Source organism: Lagenorhynchus albirostris, chromosome 3 (assembly GCF_949774975.1).
Source record: "Lagenorhynchus albirostris chromosome 3, mLagAlb1.1, whole genome shotgun sequence".
NCBI lineage: Eukaryota > Metazoa > Chordata > Mammalia > Artiodactyla > Delphinidae > Lagenorhynchus > Lagenorhynchus albirostris.
This window is the reverse complement of record NC_083097.1, coordinates 77,848,671-77,876,580: the sequence shown is the minus strand read 5'-3', so window position 1 is coordinate 77,876,580 and position 27,910 is coordinate 77,848,671. Positions and strand designations below refer to the sequence as shown.

Here is a 27,910-nt window from a genome sequence, read left to right as displayed (position 1 = left end):
GAAATATTTTTAAATAGTTTACGATGAGGAAGACTAAACCGATAAGTAGTGTAAAGAGGAGTCATTAAATAAAGAGTAAAACGAATGAGGGAATAGTTGAAGGAACAAGGTCCTAGGAGAAGTGGGAAGAAAGAGGGTTAGTACCAGCTCCCTGCAACCTAAGCCTCCCATGTGGTTCAATGATCCCTTGAAACTGCAGCACCCTTGATGTGCTTCAGAGCCACCCTATCCCCAGGACACGGTAAAGCAGAGCTGGCTAAGGGATGGGGTTGGTGGGGGCATTTTAAAAATAAAGGAAAAAGGAAATGAGAAGAGGAAAAAAGGAAGAAAAGTTCATGTGTGCCAGGAACTGTGTTATGCACTCCATAAGAATTATGTGTGTTACTCAAAATGTGTTCAGAAGACCATCATCAGAAGATACGAGTCACCTGGAGTGACTGGTAAAAATACTGATTCCCTGATCCCATCTTGGATCTGATAAATCAGAATGTTTGGAGATGGGGTCCAGGAGCCTGAAATTTTCATACTATCTTCAGGTGATTCTTAGGCATGTTAAAACTTGAGAATCACTGCATCATCTCACATAATGTCCTAGAAGGTGAGGGATAGAGAGTTTTTAATAATTTTTTATGACACTAAATCAGTGCTCTACACATTTACTAAGCATTCTGTAATAATGCTGATTGAAACATAAAAGATTTTATGACGTCAACTTGCTGAGAGATTTTGACTTCACGAATGAACTGTTTTTGGAAGGCCATAACAAGCTGTTATGTACACTTGGTATATGATAAAATATTATTGACTTTATGACAGGAATCATACATATTCAGTCCTTAGATGACACAGGTATCTTGCTATGGGCACAATTTCAGGTTATCATCCCTTTCATCCCTTTTGAATCAGTCATTCCTGTATCTTTGAGAAGCTAATAAAGTCTAGAGATAAGACTGAAAAAATAAAAACTTTAAAACAGGATATTTCAGGACTCATATTTAATTGACTTGTCCATCAGGTTTCCAGGACTTATGACCTATTCTAAAGTCAATAAATTTAACTCCTATTCAATTCCTTTGATATTTTGTTAACTTTGATTCCAATTTCCTATGCTATAAGGTACACTCTTCAGAGACAATTTTGGTGGGACCTACGATCTTAGGCAATTAGGCTCATTACTCCAAAGTGCAAGAACGAAGGGTATTTTATTGCTGCATGATATAATGTTCATATATTTATATGTTCTTTTATAGAGGCAAAATGCTTAACTATTTTTATTAGCCACTCCCTACTACTTATATAACATTTTGTATATCACAGATTCTTAATCTAAAAGCACATTATTTTCATATTCTTTGTTAAAGAGGGACTGTACTTTCTAGCAATTGGCATATGTTTCTGGGTGTTACACAGAGTTGTTTTGAAACAAAAGGACTACTAAGCTTAATGAACTACCAAACTTCCTTCCTTTTTTAATGGGAAAGACTTGGCAATATGTAGTCAACAAAAGAATTTGAGTCCTGGTTAGAAATCAATAAGGGGCTCACTTTTATTGCTAAACAAAGTTCTCTTCATTGCCTAGTAATAGTACTAATAATAAGGCCACAACAATAATAGCAGCTCGCATCTATATGGCACTTTGTGTGTCCCAGGCACTGTCCTGGACACTTCATATGCTTGGTCTCATTGATCTTCACATTAACTTATGCAGAGGCTATTGTTATCTCCATGTTACACATGAGGAAGGTACCCTTAGTGAAGCAAAGTAATTGGCCCAAGAACACACAGCTAGGAAGTGGCAGAGCTGGGAGCAAGTCCATGCAGTGGGACTCTATAGAGTCTGCACTCAGCCACTACAATGTGCTGCCTCCATGGGAACCATGGACTGGGTGGCAGGCTAACTGGATTAGGAGTGTGGCTCTTCAAAGCTTCCACAGCACGTGAGAAAGAAGATGCTCTCACTGTGGTCTCAGAATGGCAAAGCATTTTTCTCCTGAATTTTATAAACTACCCGCATTTTTCTCAGAATTCAACCTGAATAGATGTCTTAGGATAAATAGGCTATTTGAATGTCTACATAATGTCTGGTATTTTAACTGTAGGTTTTGAACTTAAGTTCATGGATTGCTCTTGTAGACCCATTTGGTAGGCTCCACATAAGAAAATACTAAATTCTAAATTGTAAGAATAAAAGAAAAAGAAACCGCACATGCACCGAAGCAGGAAAAACAAGCTTTCTAAAAATAAATATAAGGCTTCCCCAGACATCTTCTCTATAGCACAAAAAGTCAGAAGACCATGGAGCAACAGGTACTGAACTTCAAGGGAACAGAACTGTTACCCAAAAATGTACAATTTTGTACTAATTTCTTGTGTGAAGCCAGCAGAAGAACATGCTTAGGATCCACACAGACACAGAAAATGACCATCTGTGTTCCTTCGCAGAAAAAAATTATCTTAAAAATATTCTAGTCAATGAAGAAATAAATCAAAATTTAGAACTAAACAATGGGGAAACTACAGTTGAAAAGGATTTTGGAACTTCCTTTAGTGAGTTTAGCCTTCCAGATCAGACACCCAGGGGATTCTGGATCTCGAGGTAAGCCAGGTGGGACTGCCCTTGGGGCACCTGTTCAGCTTTGCCTCCTTCTTGGCACTGGGACATGAACTTGTCCAGCCACAATCAACTCCCCACAGTTAAAACAGACAAGAGATTGTAATAACCTATCACCCCTTAAAATAACGTTTGCTGGGCTTCCCTGGTGGCACAGTGGTTGAGAGCCTGCCTGCCGATGCAGGGGACACGGGTTCGTGCCCCAGTCCGGGAAGATCCCACATGCCGCGGAGCAGCTAGGCTAGGCCCGTGAGCCATGGCCGCTGAGCCCGCGAGTCCGGAGCCTGTGCTCCGCAACGGGAGAGGCCACAGCAGTGAGAGGCCCGCGTACCGCAAAAAAAAAAAAAAAAAAAAAAAATTCTCATAGACACTCAACTCCATCCTCAAGCATTTATATTGCAAATGCAATATGACAAATGATATTTTAGTTGCAAGAGTCTATTAAAATTGCTGCAGACCTCCTAGGATCACTTAGTGGTTGTATAGGGGTCATACTCAAGACAAGTGAGAGCTATTTATGGTAGCAGGAGAAAAAGAGCTCTGAAATTCACACAGCTGCATTCATCCCCAGATATTTTTACATATGACAATATAATAATGGTTCTTGCCTAACCCTAATCATTTTTACTCTGGGTTAAATCTTCCTGAAGCCCTCCTCTATACCTTTTTTCTTGCATCTCCAAATGAAATGCAGCAGAACAATAAAGGGAGAAGGAAAAAACACTGAGAAGTACCCTTGAGCATAGAAAGTACATTTTCAAACTGACTTTGTTTCAAAGGCCTGAGTTTGTCCTTGGAAGCCTAACCAGTATGTTGGCATATGCTTGGGGACAACAAGTTATTCACCCTTTGGAGGCACATGCTAGTTTGAAAATGGATTACCAAAAACCCAAACTAAGCTTCTTAATCTTACTTCTTGTTCAACAGAGCAGTAGATGAGAAAATATTTGGGAGAAAGAATCAGTTTTGGGAAACCTTTCTCTGGTAATCTTAAGAGGATGGTAGCCAACTGTGGGTGGTAGGATAGGCAGATTACAAGTCCAGATTGCACATGGTTTTATAATCATGAACATAAAGGCTAAAATAACGTCTAACGTAGGATGGTTTCCTTGAATTGTCTCCAGGGCCATAGTATGTCATCAATGACTTAACTGCACATGACATAAAGAATCAGAGATCCTTTAGAGACAGACCATATCGGAAATATAACTCGACTACCAAGTTATCATACCCACACATCTGTCCGCCCTATCAAATAGATCTGGGCAGAATTTGGTGAGATAATGAACAACCTTCAGTCTCAGACTATCTGACTCTCTGCAGTGATTTATGCCCTGATAGCAGGGCAAAGCCTCTATCTCCTCTCTTCTGCCAGCTGGGACGCAGCAGAACAGACCAACACGACCAGGCTCTGGCACAAGTGCAAGAGTTGTAAATCTGAATTTCTCAGAAGTGTTATGAAACAATGTCAGACTTGCCTGAATTGCTGATAAAGAAAAGAAAAATTCTTTCTTTCTTCTCTCAAGGTGGAAGTTCAGCCTTTCAGTTTCGAAAAACTGAACGTACAGTCATCATACTGACACAGAAGTTTCAAATTCTCCCCTGGCTGCATTGATAACAGGACTACTTATCAGTTTTCCCAGGCCCTTTATAAATACGAAAATAAGGCACTTTATAGTCTGGATATATAAAAGACCTATCACCGGGCAAGCAGTTGTTGCCTAAACCAACAATGCCTGTACATTCAAGGCATAATATTTAAGCTTCCACATAATAACATAATTGTTGAGAATAATCCTATAAGAACTAGGTCACTATCCACTTGATTGTACTGGAAAAGAAGATTTCCTTTTTTGTGCAAATAGGTTAAACTTGATAAATATTAATAGAGAATAACATCTAAAAACATGATTTCCTAGTCTGGAGAAAAAAGAGACACTATAGTTTTCAAACAGGAAACTATTTGATAGTTTGATAGATATCTGGGAATATATTTAAAGAGTAGGGTTGATGGGAAACTGAGTGATATTATATAGATTTTCATGCTAGTAAAAGGGGAAAAATGTGGTATTTTTCCCATGGAAAAAAATTTTAAATAATATAACCAAGAAGCAGGATAAAATCTTAATAAAAGTTTATTTTTACTTTGTAAAGAAATCTTGCCTTCCATGGGTACAAAACCTTACTGCAAATTTGCGTGGTAAGAAATAATCTAAAATATATTTTCATGGGTGTTGGTAATGGAAACAATAATAGACAGCTGTGGACAAAACCTTAGTGCAGAATTCATAGCAAGTTCTAGTCATAATGGCCTTCTTCATACTGAATATATTGAAATATATTGAATATTTCAAAACTGCAGCAAATAAGCAGAAAGGGGAGCTAGATTCTGGGTTTCTGGAAACACGTTAATAATATAGAGAAAAATAAAATGATCACTTTTTGCTTTCTAAATTTCCAGCTACCTTTCAGGACCTGGCTCTTTTACAAACTGGAAATGATAATAATTTCTACTGAATGAAGATGAATGTTCCATTGAGATTTAAAATGTGAAAAGCAGCAAAAGGAAGGCAAGCCCAGTACCCTTTTGGAGGATAGAACTTTCACATGACTCTTCCATGGAGACCAGGCCATGTTAACAGTGCACATAATAAGGCATCATTCAGTGAAAGAAGAAATTCACAGGCTCAAAGAAAACACATCTCAAAGTGAGGAGGTTTGGTTTTACTAGTATTTCCACAGAATGGATCCAAGCAAAAATAGTCCTTTTCTCTCCCTTTTGTTTATGAACCTGAATAACTGGTTTGATCTAGGTTATCACTGTCCTCCTTTCACAGTGACTCTCATAAAAAAAGATTTCCTGGGGCTTCCCTGGTGGCGCAGTGGTTGAGAGTCCGCCTGCCGATGCAGGGCACACGGGTTCGTGCCCCGGCCCGGGAGGATCCCGCGTGCCGCGGGGCGGCAGGGCCCGTAGGCCATGGCCGCTGGGCCTGCGCGTCCGGAGCCTGTGCTCCGCGGCAGGGGAGGCCACAGCAGTGAGGGGCCCGTGCACCGCAAAAAAAAAACCGAAAAAAACAAAACAACAAAAAAAGATTTCCTTTTCAACTATAGCATTTGGTTTCCCCTCCTACATGTTTCATTCACCAAAACAAACAAAAAACAGTTAAGATTCACCAATTCCTACAGGGAAAACACCCTAAATAACTGAGTTCTATTCCTGAACGGAAACAACTTCTAGAAGTTCCTCTCCAAGGAACTTTATTTTTTAAATTTATTTTTAATGATTTCCACTTATAGTGTTAAATCAAATCGTAGTTAAAATTAAATTTACCAATATTCCAGTAGGAGATATTTGCTACCTCATTATTTACTTCAAGACAGAATTCACAATTTAAAAACAAGAGAAAATGAAAACCCAGTATTGTGGAAATTACCTCATCTGATCCTTTCTTTTCTCCTGACTTTGAAGGTGATCCACTGGTTTTTCCATCGGCATGCTATAAAAGTATTTAAAAAGATAATGTTTAATAGAGGGAGGCGATACAAGATAATATAATAGTGACTTTAATCCCAAAGGGCTAAATATATAGACTGTAAAAACAAGGACCCCTTTCATCTTCCTCCTGAGAATTGTTGATAATTCTATACCAACGTAGGTGGCCTTCAAAAATTAAGGGAAGCTACAGACATTCATTTGGGATGCAGAAAATCAGTCTGTAATTAACCAGACAGATCTGATGGTGATGCTAAGGTGGCATCTCGTCTCCTACAAAATGTCTCATGGAATTTTAAAGCCCAAATTGCCAGCATAAGAGACACCTGGTTCCTCATGGAGATGAGATGTCTGAGGACCATGCTGAGCCTAAGCCATTACTTAAGCCTCAGTTCAGCATGAACTCAAGGGAGGGCCACCCCTTATCAACCATCACTTTCAATGGCTCTTGGAAATTCTCTGGAGTTCTTTCTGTCTGAGTATTTACCAACACAGAAAGATAAATCCTGCATTGGAAAGACCATACCTGCAACTTTCATTAACTATGGATTTAGAATTTCATTATGTTCTGAAACAATTATTTTTCTCACTAGAACACTGGTGATTAAAGGAAATATTTTTACGGGGTACGTGAAAGCTTCAAATAGCTCACATGTTCATTTGTTTTGATAAGATAAAAGAAGCCATGAAGATTATTGAATTTTTTTGGGAAATAAAAAAAAATGGTATGTTCCTGAAAAGGGGGTACAGAGAATTACTTCAGGGCTTCCCTGGTGTAGCAGTGGTTGGGAGTCCGCCTGCTGATGATGGGGACGCGGGTTCATGCCCCGGTCCGGGAGGATCCCACGTGCCGCGGAGCGGCTGGGCCTGTGAGCCATGGCCGCTGAGCCCGTGCGTCCAGAGCCTGTGCTCCGCAGCGGGAGAGGCCACAGCAGTGAGAGGCTCGCGCACCGCAAAAAAAATAAAAAATTAAAAAATAAAAAAGAATTATTTCATTTCTTGCACATGTGGGATGTGCAAGAAAGTGGGGAAAGAAATCTAAATATAAGAAAATAAAAAGCTCACCATTGGGTTCGACCCCAATCACCTTTAGTTAAATCAAAACATAAAATCCCATTATGTTCTCTAGAGCTGAATCACAACCTGAATATGTAGGACACTTAAGTTATTCGAATTAAAAAGAATGGCAATAATAGTAATAGTAATAATTTTTATCATTCTTTATTATTTACAAGGCTCTTTCATATGCACTTTGATACAAAAAAAGAGGCTCATGTGATTTCATAGATTAAGAAAACTAAGAATAAAAGTCATGTGATGTGCTTTTAGTAAGGACATACACCTAGTAAATGAGAAAAGTTTGCAGAGCATGTTTTCTGACTTCAAATCTATTGTTTGTCACTATACTATGATAAATGAAATAAGATAATATTCCCTTTGATCATATCAATAGATATTTTTGTAAAAAAAAAAAAAGGCCAAGCAATATTAGACATGTGGGTGAAATCTTTCAGTAGTTCTTTGCATAAAAAACTAGAAAGAAATCACTTTCATGAATGGAAAATTCTTCCCCAAACAAAAGCTTCTCATGGATTAGTGGGTAGACCCCACAGAAAAGCAGGCAGACTACAGCAGCTTGGTGAATGAAGCTCTCTGCAGGGCTCGTTTAACCCAGATGTCCTGGTCAAGAGTTTGTCCACAGTTGAGAGCAATCGGTATTGAGTAATTAATGGATCTTGAAAAAACAGGAGGCATTTAAAAGCCCACATACATATATATATCAGAGCTAGATGGTAATTGATAAGTTTTAGAATAATTGGTAAGCAAGATTCTTAAAGGCTAGAGTAGGCGGAAGAATTATTCAACTTTTGGAGAGAGAATTTGAGAGGGATGGGTCTACAATGACGCAGATTTGCCCAATCTGTCTCCTTCCAGAGCTGGTAAATTTAGAACTGATATCACATTCATTTCTTATCACCAATTCTATACCTTTTTCAGATTAGATATAGGTAATACCTAATAACAACAATATCCACTGAGCATACTGTTTTGAGTGCCTCGTTTACTTGTAGGAAATATGATTATTCCATTTTACAAATGAGAAAACTTAAAGAGGCAACTGGCTCTCGTCTAGAGCAAGGCTCCATGCTCTCCGCAAGGTCCCACTCCGCTTCCTGCTCGTTGGCAAACATATATTATGATTTATTACCTTAAAGTAAACATGCAGACAGCCTTTTCTCTCTAAAATACAGGTAGATAGATGTTTTACTTAAAAACATTTATAAAGTTGTTTCCCGGTGGTGTTTCAAAATTGCAGTCCTCCAGGTTAACCAACATCATCAGTTATTTGCTTCCACTGAAATGCTCAAATCCCTCACAATTATGCAGTTTCCAAATAATAGTTTGAGAGTGATATATATATATATATATAGCAAATGCTTTTTAAAATGTTGAGATATAATGACAACATAAAAATTATATAAGAATTGGTATTTTGTAATTTCAAAAGATATATTTGCTCTCAATAGAGTAAGCATAATGATATAATGACATAAAAATCACACAATGCAAGGGCAACATTTTTTAGGAACTGTATGGATCATATTTTTCCAGTTTTTTTAATCTGGCTTTTTTTTTTTTTTAATCTGGCTTTTTTATTATAAAAAATTTCTAAGATACAGAAAAGTTGAAAGAATAATACAATGAATGTCAATAGTCCCATCACTTAGATTCAACAGCTATTAACTATTGTTGCCGTATATTGCCATATCTGCTTATATTACGGACAAAGATCTATCTATATTTGTATATGTACCTGCATTTGAAAGTAAATTGCAGATATCCTGAAACTTTACCCCTAAACATTTCATCAAGCATCTCCTTAATTTGAGGACTTTTTCCTACATAAAGCTACAATACATCATCACTCCAACAAAACTCTAACAGAATTAATAAGAATCACCTAATACCATTCAATATCCAGTAAATAGCGACTTTATAAATGAATCATTGCCCTGACCATTTCTTGGGGCTTATTCAATATTCAGGAGCCTATTAATGATATAAAATCAGTTATAGCTTTTCACTGAAATTCAAGGTGACTGATTTTTAAATTCACGGAGTTAACTGAGTACTTTCCACATAGTTTCCATTCTGCTGGTGAAATGAAATGTTTGGGAATGATATATGTCAAATTTGATCCAGCATAGGAACCTGCAGCAAGTCTTTCAAAGAGTGAAGACAGAAAACTTCGTCTACTACTACTACACATAGCTGGTGGGTTGGGAAGAGGTGAGAGAAACATGGAGAAGGGAAGGAGTGATAGGTTGGGAACTGAACCCCAAACCTGAAAAATTTGGGAAGGACTTTTCTGTAAGACGGGAAAGAAACTAACATGTTCTAAGCATCTCCTTTGTGCTAAGCCCAGTGCTGGGCATTTCCCCTTTGTGGTCTCCTTTACTGCCACAGAAATTCTAGGAACACACTGGCAGCTCATTTTATGGGTAAAGAAATAAGGATCTGAAAGAAAGGTAAGATCCTCCTCAGTCACATTATGTATCAGGATTATAAGTCTGTGGGCCAGAGACCAGGCTAGTTAAAAGCTAGCTAAAAACTTTTGATGCCCATCAAGAAAGTCTCAATCCAATGCTATAAAAGAGAAAACAACTCCCCAAATCAACAAAACCTTCCTATTCTAAAACTGGTTTGTTTTTATAAAATTAATCAGACACACAAGGCTTATAAGATTCATTCTGTATTAGAAGCTGGAGAGGAGGCAAAGACAGGAAGTGCAAGATACCAGCCCTAAGGCAGGAAACATTTCATTGGGAGGATAAGGCCCCAGAAGACAGGAAACACAGGAGCCAAGATGAAGATAGATGAAGGAATGGAGTGACAGGAGTTCAGAGGCAGGGAAAATATCAGATAAAAGTTTTGCTATCTTGCCTAAAAAGGAATAATTTTCCAAACTGTTTCTACCTCCTGGCATCACTACATATTTGGTAAGTACAGCTGTCCTTTGTCCTCGTTCTAGAAGATAGCATTAATATGCATAAAATTTTCTGCCATAGCAAACTCATAAACCTGTCAGGAAATCAACAGGAGCAAGGAGCAGTAAAGCCTGGAGCTTTGCTCTCACCCAGCTAAGGATTTGTGCCAGCGCCAGTCTTCCACTCTGGAGCATTTGGGGCACCCTCCCCATCGTTACCTAGATACACCCTGATACATGCACAGACAAGGGTAGACATCACAGGATAAGATAAAAATCAAACTTCTACACATATTAAATAAGAAAGAAGACAGACAAAAAACGAGCTTCTGCAAATCCAAGCTCAGCTATGAAAGAGCACCAAAAGCTAGTGTGCTTCTGAAATGCCTCTGCTTAATTTTTTTCAAAAAAGGTACTGAGTTTCTTTTAGGGGGTGACAAAAACATTGTAAAATTAAATTGAGGTGATGTTTGGACCACCCTGTGAATATACTAAAAAATACTGAATTGTATGTTTTAATGGATATTTTATGAATTATGTCTGCATAAAGCTGTTTAAGAAAACAGGAAAGGTTATTTGAAAACAGCTTGAAGATTTTCCTTCTGCAACTTGGAGAATGCCAATAGAGGTCAATATTTGCATGTCCAGTGATAGCTGTGGCAAAATCACGAAGCAATGAAATCTTGGTGCCCTCTGGACTCCAGTGCACACAGCTCAGCTCCCTCACTGCTCCACCGCTGCACACAGAGATAAAGGCTTGTCAAGGGAAGGGGGTGGGTGGGTTGCTTCCTAAGGATCAGAAAGCCTTCATTTAGCTACGGGTCTAATCTTTCAGTGCAGGTCACAAGCGCCCAGAGCACTTTTGGAAACACTCAAACCAGAGTCCGGGGATTTAGATTTAGTTTGTTCAGGGGGAGCGTGGGCACAGATATATTTTCCTAAACTTCCCCAGTTGATTCTAATATGCAGCTAGGATTGGAAACCACTGTTTGGAGAGGAGATCTGTGGGCACCACAACAGGAAGTGGAGGTTTCTGCTCCTCCAATCACCCCACTGAGTCGGCACCCATGGGAGCTTCCCCAGGTCAGGCAGGCCAGCGCAGCTCGGGGCCTCCTGGGTAAACCGATTGCTCAATGCAGGAACCCACTCTCCTGTGTTCAACCCAACATTTCCTGACTAGCCCCATTAATGGCACACCATACCTTCATATTGCATATTAGTCTCTAGCTTCTTAGTAAAGCAAACAAGTTAGCACTTTATTGTATACGCTCCTGCTTACTGATTACTTCATAAATGTATATTTTGCCTTTTCAACCAGATGGTAAATTTTTTTAAAATATTTATTTATTTTATTATTTATTTATTTGGTTGAGCTGGGTCTTAGTTGTGGCAGGTGGGCTCCTTAGTTGCAGCTCGCTGGCTCCTTAGTTGCGGTAGTCGGGCTCCTTAGTTGTGGCATGCGAACTCTTAGTTGCCCCCTGCGTTGGGAGCGTGGAGTCTTAACCACTGCGCCACCAGGGAAGTCCCCAGATGGTAAACTATGTTATTTTTTTTTTCTAGTCCTGTGGTGGGGATGTGACAAATAATTCATAATTGAATGACTGCATTTCCACAAACCTCTAAAAGTTCCCTGAGAAGTACATTCGTTCTTTTCAGGTTAGTAAACAAGATAAAAGATTTTAAAAGTTGAAAAAAATAGCTTAAAAAATTAAGAGACAATGTGCAAATTGATATTTCCTGCAAAATCCCTTAAAATCTATTTTTGTATGAATTCTGCTTTCTGAAACAAGACTGTTCAGCAAACAAACAGAGGCCCAAGTTGTAAAGCTGATTTTGCTTTAAGACAGTCTCCCTGGTGTAGATGTGGACCTGTTTGCCCTCAGGTGGATTCCTTGCCCTGACCCTGGTCAGTTGGTGTAGCAGGGATGTGTACTGGCTCCCTCCAGTAGGGTCTCCTGCAGGATGGGCCAGTAGTGCTTTCAGCTTCTGCAGGGTGATCCTGCTTCTCCCTCTTTCTTTCCAGTCTAGGAATGGTAGCAGCTTCCTGAGATTTCTAATCTCTGTTTTGCCTCATCCACCCCAGCTGGCTTCCCAGCCTCTCTGTTACCTGGGTAACCAACTCCCTGCATTCCATTCCCTGACAAACTCTAATAAGACAGAAGGAATGTGGGTCTGAAAGGCTATGTGACCTTCAGCAAATAATATAAACTTTCCGTTTTCTTCTTGTAAAATGGAGGTAATGGTGTCTACCCCAGGGGCTGGCTTACTTATGAAACAAGCTGATATTAATGAGGAGCCTGGCCCATTGCCTCCTTCATTTCAAGAATACAATAAAAGTTATTCCACTCCCTTCTTCTTCTCTGGCATCAATCTGATTGTGGTTAATTATGAGACAATAAAATGAATATGAGAAGTAAGCAAAGGTTTAAGGTTTCATTTTCTAAGGCTGCAAATAATACAGCAGAGAAGTTAGTGTTTTACTTTTCATAAGTACAGAGGAACCAGATTCATCTGATAACTTTATGTTTAGTACTTTGCCTATCTCATGACACTGTATTATATTAGTCTCATATTTCCATATTACAAATAAGGAAACAAAGTACACAGGGAATAGATAATTCATTTTTCAAACAACATATACCAAGCTGGTCACAGGGATAACGTTTAATGTGCAATTCCTATACTATAAAATACTTCGTCAGGGTGTGATGCATGTGTGTGTGCATATGTGTGTGTTGGTGGGTCTGGGAGTTGGATAGATAAAGCAAGATAGGCACAATGTTACAATGTTAATAATTATAGAAGGTGATGGGTACATGAGGAGTACATTATATTATTCTCTCTTCTGTGATAAAAAGTTTTAAAAATTTTTGAATCTTATCTCAAGAGTATGTACCTCCCTGGAGTCACACAAAGGGAATATCCTAGCCATTTAACTTGTTTTTAATACTGAAAACCCCAAACTCATGGAGAAGGCTAGTGTCAGAGGAAGAGTTCATTTACTAAAAAAATAATCAGTGAGTAGCCACTGTAGGCTAGGTGTTGTGGGGTGAATAATTATTTTTAAAAAGTAAGTAAATGAAAGGTGTGATACATGATATCTTTCTTCTTCTCTAGAAACATTTGTTATCAAACCATAGAAATATAGGATAACCTTCTTTGGGCTTCTCATAAAAGAGGACACATATTAAGGATTAACTGCGTAACTATAATTCTGAAATCCCCATATTTCACCTGAACTCCATACACTTTTCTCTAATATTTCAACATTCTGGTGGATATGCCCAGGTGGCAGGGTAAGGGCCTCTTTTTGTCCAGTTTTCAGAAGAAGCGTTGACTGCCTTTCTACCATGTTTAGCTTAGGGGGTCCACATTCAGTAAGGCTTTCTGAACTTCCTGTAAGTCAAAGATGATGCCATGAGAATTTCAATAGTTACTTTGCTGCTTTTATAGTAGTCATTAGGATGTGCTTGTGATTTTTATCTATGAAAAATGCAAGAAAAACCAGAAATGTACTATCAGCACTATTTTTATGTCCACGGCACACAGTACAAAACTTGACACATAGTAGGTGGATGATAAGCAACTGTGAACATCGTTGGCCTTTACCAAATCATTTCTGTGTTCTATAAGTTCCCCACAGTCAGAATGAATTCCATAAATTTTACGAAAACTCTAACCATAGACCCTTTTTATTCTTGGGTTAAATGACTTTCCCATCTGAGGAGGCACTTACATAAAAGGTACTCATTGGATGGAGTTATTTTACATTTTTCTTAACTGAAAGACACTTGATTTTTTTCCCTTTATGGTAGCTGTAAAGGTTTCTGGGTAAGTTTTTATGAGATAACTTGAAGAACAGAGCTTTAGAATCACATTAATAGGATTTCAATCCTTAAAACAATTTAAAGAGAGGATTCTGGAATGATGGTGCAGTAGGAGGCACCAGGAATCCATCTTCCCATCTAGACAAAAATCTCCCTGGCAGAATGTGTCTGATATAACTATTTTGAAATTCTGGAGTCTATCAAAGACTTGCAACTTCCAGGGGAAGATTTAAATGGTAAGTTTTGGTTAATTTCCATCAATTTCGGCTCAGCTCAGCAGCAGCTGCCCATTTCCCGTTCCCAACTCACAGCAAGCAGTTGTGCATTAGAGCATGCAGCTTGGAACCAGAAAGGCAAAAAGGACTCTGTCCGTCAAATACTGGGGATCTGTATTCTGATCACTGATTGCTCATGCCCAGGGAAAGTGCAGGATCAGAAAAGACCCGAGAAGCTCTTAAGTATACACTTGTGGCTGAAAAAAACAGCACAAAAAAACAGCCTATGACAATCAAAAACAAAACAAAGCAAAACAAAACAGCAAACCCCAGGGAAGGAGGAGAATTTGATTCCCAAAGCTTTCATATTATTAGATTCAAATGTCCAGTTTTAAACCTAAAATATCACAAGGCATGCAAAGAAACAGAGAATTATTGCCCATTCAGTGGGAAAAACAAACAAACAAAAAACAGAAACTGTCCTTGAGAAAGAGCAGATGGCAGATATACTAGATAAAAACTTTAAAACAACTGTCTTAAAGATGCTCAAAGAACTAAAGGAAGTGTGGAGAAAGTCAAGAAAACAATGTAAAAACAAAATAGAGATATCAATAAAAAGATAAATAACCTAAAAAGAAACCAAAAAAAAAAAAATTCTAGAGCAGAGAAGTACAATAACTGAAATGAAAAATTCACTAGAGGGATTCAAAGGCAGATTTGAGCAGGCTGAAGAAAGAATCAGTGAACTTAAAGATAGGACAATTGAAATTATTGAGTCTGAGGAACAGAAAGAAAAATGATTAAAGAAAAGTATATAGAGCCTACAGGACCTGAGGGATACCATCAAGTAGACTAACCTACACATTGAGAGAGTTCCAAAAAAATGAAGAGAGAGAAAAAGATTTTTTTTAAGAAATAATGACCTAAAACTTTCCAAATTTGATGAAAAACATAAACCAAGAAGCTCAACAAACTCCAAGTAGGATGAACTCAAAGTTCACATGGAGACAAGTTACAATCAAACTATTGGAATGACAGAGAGAATCTTGAAAGCAGCAATAAAAAATGATTTATCACATATAAGAGATACTCAGTAAGGTTGTAAACAGATTTCTCACCAGAGGTGTTGGAGGTCAGAAGGCAGTGGGACAAGTGTTGGCAAGTATATGAAGAAATTGGAACCCTTGTGTACTGAGGATAGGAAGGTAAAATGGTACAACTACTGTGGAAAACAGTAAGATGGTTCCTCAAAAAATAGCTATACCAGGAAGCAACCTGAGTGTGCCTTGAAAGATGAATGGATAAGCAAATATATATATATTTCAGCCATTTTAAAAGGATGAAAATTTTGACATATGCTTTAACATGGATGAATCTTGAGGGCATCTGCTGTACAATATTGTACCTATAGTCAACAACAATGTACCATAAACTTAAAAAGTGGTTAAGAGGGTAGATCTCATGTTAAGTGTTCTTACAATACAATAAAAAAATGATAAGGAACACAGATACTTGAATACAGTCCTATGTATTCAAATGTAAATATGTAAATTGAATGAAAATTTATTGGTTAATGGGTATAGAGTTTCAGTTTTGCAAGATTAAAATAGTTCTGGAGCTAGATGGTAGTGATGGTTGTACAAGAATTATGAATGTATTTAATTCCACAGAACTTTACACTCACAAATGGTTAAGATGGTAAATTTTAAGTTATGTGTATTTTACCACAATAAAAATTTTTAAAAACATCAAGGAAAAAATAGAATAAAGATGTGTTGCTTAGAGAAATCTAGTATACCAGTGAGACAGCCTACTCAGAACTAATTTCCCACCAGTTCACCTTGGAATATCAACTAGCCACCCACTGTTTCCACCACCAGCAAGCTACATCATTCTTTAAAAAGTACCTGTAGAATATAATTAACTTTCTGGGAAGTATCAAAATTGATTAAAGAATAATGTCAAGGTATACTCTTAATTTAAGTCTTATTTACAATGGGAAGCAAACCAATTCAGAAACTGTGAAACAAAAGAGGACAGTTGGGGCTTCCCTGGTGGTGCAGTGGTTGAGAGTCCGCCTGCCGATGCAGGGGACACGTTTTCATGCCCCGGTCCGGGAAGATCCCACATGCCGCGGAGCGGCTGGGCCCGTGAGCCATGGCCGCTGAGCCTGCGTGTCCGGAGCCTGTGCTCCGCATCGGGAGAGGCCACAACAGTGAGAGGCCCGCGTACTGCAAAAAAAAAAAACCAAAAAACAAAAGAGGACAGTTGTGTGACCTCCATTCTCCCAGTACCCTAAAGCCTGTGCCCTTTTTGCAGAATATGTAATTTGCATTCCTTACTCCTAAAAGTCACTGCAGTCAAGTGGTCTGTCCTGCAGGAAAGGCTTGTGACAATCTTCCCAGGCTGGCCACAATGATGGGGCCTCCCAAATGACTTGAGCTCCTTGATCACGCTGCCACTGGACCGACAGGTCTAATTAGGCTAAGAAACACCTTTAATTAACATGGACTACTAGAGTCAACTTTTGACCCAGGAATGTGATTACCGGTGTCAGCCAACCAAATTTACCCTCTTTCATGCTTCATCATTACCAAGCTCATCAGATGTTCTTGAAATCTAGCTTTGTAAGTTTTTTTTTTTTTTACTAAAACCACATAGTTCTTCAAAAGATAAGATCAATAATATTGATGGTATTCAATGGGGAAATGTACATTGTAATGTTTCAATGACTGGCTTTATAGGTGGCAGTCCCTTAAACAAAACACATCATAGATACATCTTTCAATTATTTTATCTTATTCTGCCTAAATTTTTAAAGTTAGGTCATTGCATTCATAATCTTTTTCAGTAAAGGATCCCAGTAAAAATATTTTAATAACAGGATTTACCAAAAGCATGACATATGTAATATATATAATACATACATACATATATTATATATAGTGTGTTTTTGTATAAAACTTTTGTATTAATAAATTGTATAAATATTATATATAATAGTGTATAATACTATAAATTATATATATATATGTTATAAATTGGCTCCATATATCTCTAGGGGATTATGGATGGGCTTTTGTGTGTGTATATGTATATTCTGTTGTGGGAAAATGGTGCACAAACTTTCATTTAATTCTCAAAATGGGCTGTGGTCATCCCCTCACAGCCATCAAACGAAAATGGTTAGAAACCGATGTCTAGAGCTATACTGTCCTAATACTGTAGCCATTAGCCACTCAACGCCTATTGAGCACTTGAAACGTGTCAAGTGTGAACTGAGATGCACGCTAAGTATAAAATACACACTGGATTTTGAAGAATCAACATGAAAAAGAAACTGTACATATCCCAATGATTTGCACATTGATTGCATGTGAAATAATAACATTTGGGATATAGCGGGTTAAATAAAATATGCTATTAGCATGAATTTCACCTGTCAGCTAATGTGACTACTAGAAAATTTAAAATTACATATGTGGCTCACACTATATTTATATTGTACAGCACTGGTTTGGGAAAAGTCAAAGCTTGATCACAGGCAGGTTGCTGATTCTAGGAGGTTCCTACTAGCAGAAAAAAAAAATTAGAATAGTTCCAACATTGGATTATAAGAGAGGTTTTAGCAAAAAATGTCAGACTATGCCTAAACATAACAGGGTTAAAAACATAGATTTAAACTATTTTCATCCAGATATTCCAGCATAATTTCCTTTAGAGAATCATAAATTTAGAAGAAGACTGATGTTAACTCTAAACCATCCATATTAACTGCCATCCATATTTGCAGATAATTCATGTGATGCATTTTGATAAGAACCTTAGAACAATAATGACTCAAAGCAAACTTTTGCTTTTAGCACACCAATAAGATGCTACATTTAAAAAACCCAGAAAATGTAGTAGGAAGCATTCATGAAGAAACATCTCAAGGGAAACTGGAATTTCCAATCATTAAAGGTATATGGGGCACTGTTGGTGGGAATGTAAATTGATACAGCCACTATGGAGAACAGTATGGAGGTTCCTTAAAAAACTAAAAATAGAATTATCATATGATCCAGCAATCCCACTACTGGGCATATACCCAGAGAAAACCATAATTCAAAAAGACGCATGCACCCCAATGTTCATTGCAGCACTATTTACAATAGCCAGGTCATGGAAGCAACCTAAATGCCCATTGACAGATGAATGGATAAAGAAGATGTGGTACATATATACAATGGAATATTACTCTGCCATAAAAAGGAACGAAATTGGGTCATTTGTTGAGATGTGGATGGATCTAGAGACTGTCATACAGAGTGAAGTAAGTCAGATAGAGAAAAACAAATATCGTATATTAACGCATGTATGTGGAACCTAGAAAAATGGTACAGATGAACCGGTTTGCAGGGTGGAAGTTGAGACACAGCTGTAGAGAACAAACGTATGGACACCAAGCGGGGAAAGCCACGGGGGAGTCGCAATGGTGGTGTGATGAATTGGGTGATTGGGATTGACATGTATACACTGATGTGTATAAAATTGATGACTAATAAGAACCTGCTGTATAAAAAAATAAATAAAATTCAAAAAAAAGGTATATGGGTATGGTACTTTGATTCATGAATGTAAATAGTCTTCACCAACCCTTATGTGGTACCTATTATCACCCACATTTTATAGATGTGGAAACAGGTTCAAAAAGGTTCACTCATTGCCCTTTGAGAACAAGAACTCTGTCTTGTTTTCCACTTCGAGGCTACTACTGGGTCTGCCACTTGGTAGGTGCTCAGTGAATGGCCATTGGCTGAAAAGGGACATTTTACTGATTCCAACACAACGTTTCTCTCTAAATACTGTCTGATTCCAACACGATGTTTCTCTCTAAATACTGTCTTATTACAACACCCTTGCTTTTCCCAATACCACATGCCGAGAGAGGTGTACTTTAACTATTTTTTTAAGTTCTCACCATAAATCAATGGGATATAAATATTTTTATTCTTTCTGTCAACAAAATTTGTGTATTTTTTTTTTTTGGAAGCATCGTAATGTTAAATCATGCTTCCTGGAGGTTCAAAACATTACAAGTACCAGCTTGACTGGATATCACACCTAGTTGGTTGGACAAGCATTCAATGCACTAAACAAACGGAACATCTCTGTCCCTCATCCAAGTAATAAACTACAGAGCAGTGGGCTCTCTCTCTCTCTCTCTCTCTCTCTCTCTCTCTCTCTCTCTCTCTCTCTCGCTGTCTCTCTCTCCCTCTTTCTCATTCTCAACAAGGGTCTTGATCTCGGTTGCTTCTGCTCCTTGGAGTTTTGGATTTTCTCCTTGAACCCAATCCCAGCTGCCTCTTCTTTGCGCTGGAGAATGCACGTCCAACAACATGCCTCTAAAAGTTTTGAGATTTACTTATGAATTAAAAACAAATACTAGATCTGAGCTCTTTCGATCTGCGCTCTTTCGATCTGAGTCTGAGTTCATCCAGGAATCCGCGTCCAAGGGCGGAATTCCTCCAGCAACAATTCCTGCTCCATTCAACTCATGAGCGTGAGCTGAGTCTGGTGCGTCTGCTCACACCGACTTGCACGTCGGGGCTCGCTCGCACATACCACCACAGGGTAGGTCTCAGCCTCTCCCGGAGCCTAAACTGAAGGTCTGAGAGGACGTCGCACCTGGTCCCCACCCCTTCCCCGCCAAACCCTGCACAATAACCTCTCCTGCACGCCCAGAAAAGCAAAGCCCACTCCGTTTCCGGTCCTGCCCAGGCACGATCGCTCCAGTTTACCGTCATGTACCACCAGCTTGCGAATGCCATGGCGACAACCGATTTGCTCTGAGTCGCGCAGCGGAGAACCCGGCGAGGACACGGGGTGTAGCGCAGCAAGGGCGGGATCACACTCCACCAGCCCCGGACCTGGCTGGCGCTGAGCTTTTCAAGCCCCACAGCTGTCAGCGGGGGAGGCACCTGGGCGGGGCCTAAATCGGCCCGGCCCTGCCCTGCCGGGTTGACCCCGCCCCGCCCAATTTGGCGCAAGGCTGGTTAGGGCAGAAGTGTTATTTTTCCAGGCAGCCACGCCCTGCAGCCCGGACTTTACGCGGAAGACCCGACTTTTAGTTGAACTACCCCACCCAGTTCGGGGTCCCGAATTAAATGTATTACCCTTTTATCCTCAACCACCTTTCACCCCAGTCTCATCAATCAACTTTTCCCAACGCAGGCCAACTCCAATCTGGCTTGCTCCATGCCCAATACACTTGGCCCAGGCCCGGCAGTACCCAGCCACCTCCCGTCACCTGCCCAGAGGCAGGTTCTGAGTCCTAAGTCCTTCTCAGGCTCGGGAGGGGGCGCACGGGGCAGCAGGCCAGGCAGGCTACCGCAAGGAGGCGGCCCACGGCTCCGGGGCCGGGGTCCTCCCCGCGCTCAGCCCTGCGGCTCCGGCACAAGTGCCACTCACCTCCTGAGTGTGGCGGGCCGCCGCAGCGCGCCGGGGCCGCGGGGAGGCGGCGGGCTTCTGGCCCGGTTGGGACATGGCGAGGCCGTGGGGAGCGCAGACTGGAAGGGAGGCCCGGGCGGGGAGCGTTGGGAGCGAGGGAGGGAGGGAGTGGAAGGGCTGGCGGGCGCGCCCCGTGAGGCAGCTTTTCCGACCCAGCCCCGAACCCGCGCCGGGGCTCTGCCTCACCCCGCTGGGCCCTCCCCTTCCTGCCCGCCGCTGGCTGTGCCCGGGCTGTAGCGGTCCGGGGCTCCCGGCCTGCAACTTAACACCCTCGGCCCCGAATCTTCTCCCAGTGATGCCCCCACCTCCACCCTAGCACTGCTGGGTTCCCCGTGGCTCACAGAGAGGAGAGGCTGGAGGTCGCGGGGTTCCTCCTTCGACTTGCCCAGACTTGGCTTGCAGTTGCAACGGGCGAGCGGGACCCGGGCGTGGCCCGTCTACGCCTCAATACCCCACCCTAAGAATTTCAAGAATTAGACACCTTTTCTGCAACCTGCCCTGGTTTAGCTAGGAGAAGAATTTACCAACTGAAATCGGGCCCAAGCCTGGACCGTCCGGATTAGGAAGCGGATTAACAACCAAATTAGGGTGTGTGTGTGTGTGTGTGTGTGTGTGTGTGTGTGTGTGTGTGTGTGTGTGTGTGTGTGTGTGTGTGTGTGTGTGTGTGTGTGTGTGTGTGTGTGTGTGTGTGTGTGTGTGTGTGTGTGTGTGTGTGTGTGTGTGTGTTTAATGATGTTTTATGTGGAGGAAGCCTTAGGTTCCAGTCGAAACCGAAGAACAGTCCCACGTTTAAGCCCCTATAGGCTTTCTGGAGACTGCCGAATTTTGTTTTGGAGGCTGGATTGCTTTTGTCTTTGGCTCATTTTAAACAGCACTTCCTGGTTTGGGGCCGTGACATGTAACAAGCCTGAAGTGAAATATAACAAGCCTGACTAGAAAACGCTCCTCTGCAGCGATGGTCTGCCTGTAGTTGCTGCCGGTTTGTGATCAGATCTGACAGAAGAAAACTTGTTACCCTGCAATGACATTGACAGTTTGGGACTCAGGGTCACTGCTGCCTTCCATGTTGTGTTTTAGACCGTTGGAGAGAGAGGGGGCAGGTTGTAAGGAAAGATTGGTCAATGGTGCATGGCATTTGGCAGAATCGAATTCTTGTTTTCTTCCCCCTTCTCATTTTTAGGGATTCTAACTTCCATTTATTCAAGGGACTGGCTGGCCTCATTCTTGATGGGGGCAGCAGGGAGGAATGATTTAAACGCAATTCCTCTTAAAGGGTTCCACTTACGATCTATGTATCTGATATTTCCAACAAACAGGCGGTAGGACAGGAATTTATACGTAGAAATGAATCAACTTGGATATGGGGCCTATGATTGTCCATTCAAGAAAAATTGATTGGTGGCCTCAACTACATTTATAATTAAGGAAAATATGTCATAAGCATGAAAAATGCTTTTATGATTGTGACCAAACACCTACAGTAATTTAAGCAAACACAGAACTAACAGGGTGAGATAATAGACCCACCTCCAGGCCCAGGACCTGGAAGCATCTAACTCAGGATCCTAGAGGGCCTAGATTCAGGATCCCCCGAGTACATTATTCTGACTCTGGAAGAACGGTTCCCATTAAAGTTTGAGGTATTTTCTAACAGAGTATTTAAAATTGAACTTAAACCAGTTGGTTTTATATTTTGAAAGGCTTCCATGTAAAGCACAGTGAAAGGAACTATAGAGAGAGCGATATAAAAGTTAAAATACATATTTCCTGCCCTCCAGGAACTTAGAGTTTAGCTGAAGTCATATGGCATTTGTAACACATGATCATTTGGGTGGCACTGAAAGACATACAGTGTGTGAATAAGTACAAATGTGCTTTGGGAATTTGGGGTTCTGTGGGTTTGGGGGATCATAGGAAGGGAAGGGAGGCTTGAAAGGGCTGGCTGGCTGGTGGGATGTGGTCAGAAGAAGAAAGGGTGGGGACAGATCAGGAAATAAAATGGAGCCCACCCACCTGGCTGGAGCCTCTGGTCCAAGGTCCGGAGTAATCAATCCATGTATTAACTTATTTATTAAGCAGCCACACTATGCTTCTGATACAGTTGATACCAAAATCTGTAAGAGAATGAATGACTTCAGCCTTCAGGCTTTGCTCAAGAGTCAGAACTCACTCATATAAGCAGAACAATTACAGGCTAAACAGCACATTAATGATTATAAGTAAAGAAGAATTTCAAAGAAGTTGAAGAAGAGGATGATGTTTTCACTTTCTCTTGCAGTCAGTGAGGAATTTGGAACTTTGATACCATGACCAGCATTTGAGCATCTTGGGGAAGCTCGTTTTAAATATGTATGACACCTTTTGCTACATTTTTATTTGCACATATTCTAAGTAGAGGCATACCTCTGAGATATTGCAGGTTTGGTTCCAGACCACTGCAGTGAAGCAAATATCACAATAAACTGAGTCACACGAATATTTTGTTTCCCAGTGAATACAAGAGTTACGTTTACACTGTACTGTAATCTATTAAGTGTGCAATAGCAAGTCTAAAAAAGTAATGTACATACCTTAGTTTAAAAATACGAAAACAAAACCAATTACCATGGTAACATCAAAGATCACTGATTATAGATCACCATAACAAGTATAATAACAATGAAAAAGTTTGAGATATTGTAGGATTTACCAAAATGTGACACAGAGATATGAACTAAGCAAATGTTGTTGGAAAAATAGCACCTATAGACTTGATCGATGTCAGGTTGCCACAAACCTTCAATTTGTTTTGCAAAGCACAATGAAGTGAGGTGCAATAAAACCTGAGGGGATGCCTGTATTTTATTTCTTTATTTACTCAGTAACAGGATGCCTGCTATGTGACAGGTTCTGTGGAGGTAACAGGGACCTTCTCACTCAAGGACCTTACAGTCTAGTAGGAAACACAGACAAATAAATCCACAATGACCATGTGATGAGGGCAGTGGCCAGCATATGTATTCCAAGAGTGCTGTTGGATCCCTGGAGGGGCTTCTCATTCTGACTGAAGGGTGGGCAGGCTGGGGAGAGGGGGGAGCCCAGGGCTGCTTCCTCCCCACATCTTTGACTTGAGTTAGTTGAAACCTCCTCTGAATAATCTCCACATTGTATCTCCTCTCCCCCTGTCCCCATTACTGCTGTAGTTGTGCAGGAACGCATCACTTCTCATTGGGAAATGTATAAATGAGAAAAATAAAGGCAGGATGGTGTCCAGAGAAGGAGCCAGGGGAGCCTGAGAAGGTGCTGCAGAAGGAAGATAGTGGAAAAGTGGGCGCTAAGGTCCAGGGAGGAGGGCCTCTGAAAGGAAGGGCTGGCCTACAGTATGAAACGTCACTCAAAGGTTGGGTCAGACAATGCAGGGAGTGTCCATTTGCTCTGACAGCTGAGAGGTTTTTGATAAACCAGCCAGGGGGTAAAACTGAGAAGGAGGCAGGGCATTTTCCCAAGGTACCCACAGTTTGGACAGTGCCCTTCACTTTGGATGGTATTTCTTTCTACACTCTTGGAGGGGAAGTCACCCCCAGAAAACCTGGACTTTCTGGCTGACATCCAAGTGCCCTCTGATCTTGCTGAAACTCATCCGTCCTATCTGCCATCTCAAGATTCTCAGCCAAGTTTGCTCCACTCCATAGTAATGTTTTCCTAAGTAAACCAGAAAAAAAAAATCTTTGTAAACAGGCAAAGACTAATTAGCAAAATAGGCACAGGCTCTCAGAGTCTCCTTTCCCTTTTAACAGGCATGTATCTGAGTAGGAGCTTCATCCTTCTGACCTGAATTATCCAGAAGAATGGCTTCAGTGGTGAAGTTCTGTGTGCAAAGGAGGTGAAGGTGTGCTGGCCAGTAGGAGACAATGTTTAGACCATAGGAGCCTTGCCGTGTGCCGTGGTCTGAACGTTTGTGTTCTCCCGAATTCCTACATTGGAATGGTAATGCCCAAATTGGTGGCATTAGTAGGTGGGACCTTTGGAAGTGATTAGGTCATGAGGGCAGAACCCTCAGGAATAAAATTAATGCCCTTATAAAAGATCCCTGAGAGAGCTCTCTTGCCCCTTCCACCTTAAGAGGCTGCAAGAAGACGTCTACCACTTGGAAGAAGCCCTCACCCTACCATGCTGGCACCCTGATTTCAGACCTGTGGCCGCCAGAACTGTGAGAAAAACATTTCTGTTGTTTCTAAGCCCTCCAGCCTGTGGCATTTTGTTATAGCTGCCTGAATGGGCTAAGACACCTTGCTTCTCAGTTCACTGGGCTTGTGTATAGATGGCAGATGAGGTAGGGGAAGGGGGAAAGAATGGAGATGGAAGGTTGGAGGGACAGGGGAAGAAGACAAGAAAGAGAACCAACAGCAGATGAAGTAGTTTTTAGTTTTCACCACTACCAAACAAGAACTTGAGTCATACACATACCTATAGGTGGGACCTCAGGTTTTACTTCTCATTCTTCACGTCCCTCCAGATAGTGAAACACCTGCATATACCTTCAGGCCTTGTTCTTTAACATGACACAATTTTCTGCTTCTTGTCTGTGTGGAACACAGAGGGCTGAGTCACAACTGCTTTCCAGGGCTGTACTAGGGAGTGCTCTTGGGATCAATACCTGTCGAAGCAAAGGAAAGATGGGCAAAGGGAGAAGTTCAGCTGGGATACAGATCCAGTAGAAGCCTCACATGATCCTTCAGGGAACGACGAAGATGTGATGCCCTTTAGAGATGTCCAGGGTTGGCAAGAGAGAGCTGAGCCCTTATAAGCCTGCATCAACCAGTCTTTGGATATGGTTGAAGAGGGAGGGAGCATGGCTTTAAGGAAGGGAAGCATCTCCCTTAAGCTGTGGCAACCCCCAAGTGGCTGATGAGTGTTGTCAGCTGGTGGCACTCCAGGAGCTGGAGTAGGGCCTTTTTATCCCCGAAGGGGATTCAGGTAGCTGATCACACCTGCTACACTCCCCAAGGCTATGTAACATCATAAAACTTTGGAAAAAGAATGGAGGAGAGAATCAATATTGCAAAAGTATGCTGTCATATTGCTGTATAACAGAACATTAGGTTTGAAAACATTACCCATTTTATTAAATTTCCCCCCCTTTTACAAAGGCATTTGTCTTCAAGCAGGCAATAGTGAAGAATACTTTGTTTCACAGAGCAGCCAGCCTCCATAGAGTCAATACTACTATCCAGATATACAGAAACAACAACTTTACCACTTTTATTGCTGAGAATGGGTATAAAGATAAAATAAGCTTTTTATTTTCTAATTTTGTCTAGTGGTATTAAAACAAAACAAAAGAGATTGCTCTGGAGGTCTGGCAGCTGGTGAGGAGGTAGGTGTGACACTCTCTGCTTGCCAGGAAGCTCTAAGCCTTCAGCTTCTTCTGATTTCCTTGATGATTTCCCTTAGGTTTGCAACCTTCTGTCCTGTGGCTGTGGGTTCACGAAAAGAGCTCAGCTTGCACAGTTAGCACGCTATGCTCTGCGGTGTCAACAACTAACTAGAGATGTGTAGATTATCCCTCTCCTGGTTCGCAGTTCCTGATGGCTCCTCAATGCCAGCAGGATGGCATTCTGATCCCTTAACATGGCCTCCCAGGGCCTGCAGGTTGTGTCCTGGGCAGCCTTGTCTGCAGCTTTGTGCCTTCATGCCACTGTGTTCCAGCCATGCCTTCCTGCTTTCAGATGCCAGAACACACCGGGCTCTTCCCAGAGTTCCTGCCTTTGCTCATTTTCCTTCTCCTGAAATACTCCTCCCTTCCCATTCCCAAAGCTTTAACTTTCCCCAACACTGCATTATATTGTAACTGTCTAAGCCCATATAAAGCCCAGGATCCTCATGGCTCAATACTAAATTCGGCTTATATTTAAAGAAACAGGGGCCCAGTGTTCCAAAAGTAACTAAAATCATTTAATCTTCACTGCAATCCCTTTACTGCAATTGAAAGTGCCTGAATGGGCACACAATCTGAACACTCAGCAAAACATCTTAAAAATCCTCTCTCTATCTCACTCCCACTGTCTCCCCCCATGCTGAGAAACTTCTTCTATAAACATTCCGAAAATCAACCAGAAGATGCTCTCTTGTTCTATTCCCCCTTCTTGTTTCCTTCTGCAATGACGCAATTCCTCCTAAAGGGTCCGAAGGAGGTAAAATCATTGTGAATATTAATGTTCTTTTATCTGCCTCATAACTGCTTGTCTATATCCTCCATTAGACTCCATGGCCAAAAGGATCATTTCAATCTTATTCACAGAACGTGAGACTCTGCCTGGCACAGAATATGTCCTCAATAAATATCTGTGGAATGAATAAGAACACATTGCTGGGTCTTTCCAGGCTAACCTTCCTTCTTAAAAGATGAAAGGAGTAGACTGGGTAATTTAAAAAGACACTTATAATTGAAATGGTCTCTGATCACATAAGATCAGGAGGTCAGAAGAACTGTCTAAACACTTCGTGATACTATTTGTATTGAATGGCTCTCACAGTCAATAATGACTGTAAGTAAATCAAACACGTATAGTACTTACTATGTACTAGGAATTTTTAAAGGACTTTGCATGTATTTGCTCACTTCACCCTTGTGAGGTAGGAACTGTTATTTGCCCCATGTTATAGGTAAGGAAACTAAGGCCCAGGGAAGTTGAATAATTTGCCCTGGGTTGCAGAGCTGCGAAGTGACAGCATTAGCATTTGAATCTGGTGGGCTAGCTCTCTAGTGTGTGCTCCTAACCACTGCTCTAAGATTACTCTTTGCTGTATACAAACATTGATAATGGACTGGGGATGTGGATGGGCTGCATGACACCTTGCGGGTGGAGATTGAGATTATATTTCAAAATGAGTAATTTAATATCTGCAATGATAAAAGTAAATTTTTCTAAGGTACTTTAACTATCTGGTCTTCAGAGTGTATCTGGAGATGATAAAAATAATACACCTAGCCAGTCACCAAAGGTCATATATTATATAATTCCATTTATATGAAATGTTCAGAATAGGCAAATCTGTAGAGACAGACAGTAGATTAGCAGCTGTTTAGGGCTGGTGGAGCGAGGAGGTTGTAAGGACAGGAGGGAGATAGCTAAAGGGCTTGGGGTTTCTTTTTGAGCTGATAAAAAATATTCTAGAATTGACTGGTGATTTACATGTTTGTGAATATATTAAAAACCACTGAATTGCACAGTTAAATTGGGTGAATTGTGTAGTATGTGAATGATATTTCAATTAAGCTGTTATTTAAAAAATACTTCCTTA

At 40.7% G+C, this 27,910-nt stretch overlaps 1 protein-coding gene across 3 annotated transcripts in view; it reads right to left on the bottom strand.

Moving 5' to 3' along the window:
- Positions 1–20,794, bottom strand: part of CAST (calpastatin) — a 125,433-nt gene extending 104,639 nt beyond the window's left edge. For 2 of the 3 annotated variants that reach the window (XM_060143310.1, XM_060143312.1), the window contains exons 1-2: positions 20,588–20,794; positions 6,046–6,108 (exon numbers count right to left, since the gene is read on the bottom strand). In XM_060143310.1, coding sequence (XP_059999293.1) covers positions 6,046–6,108; positions 20,588–20,662 — 138 coding nt within the window. In that variant the 5' untranslated portion in view covers positions 20,663–20,794. The remainder of the gene's footprint in view (positions 1–6,045; positions 6,109–20,587) is intronic. The other variant, XM_060143311.1, reaches the window with a different exon arrangement.
- Between the last annotated feature and the right edge of the window lie 7,116 nt (positions 20,795–27,910).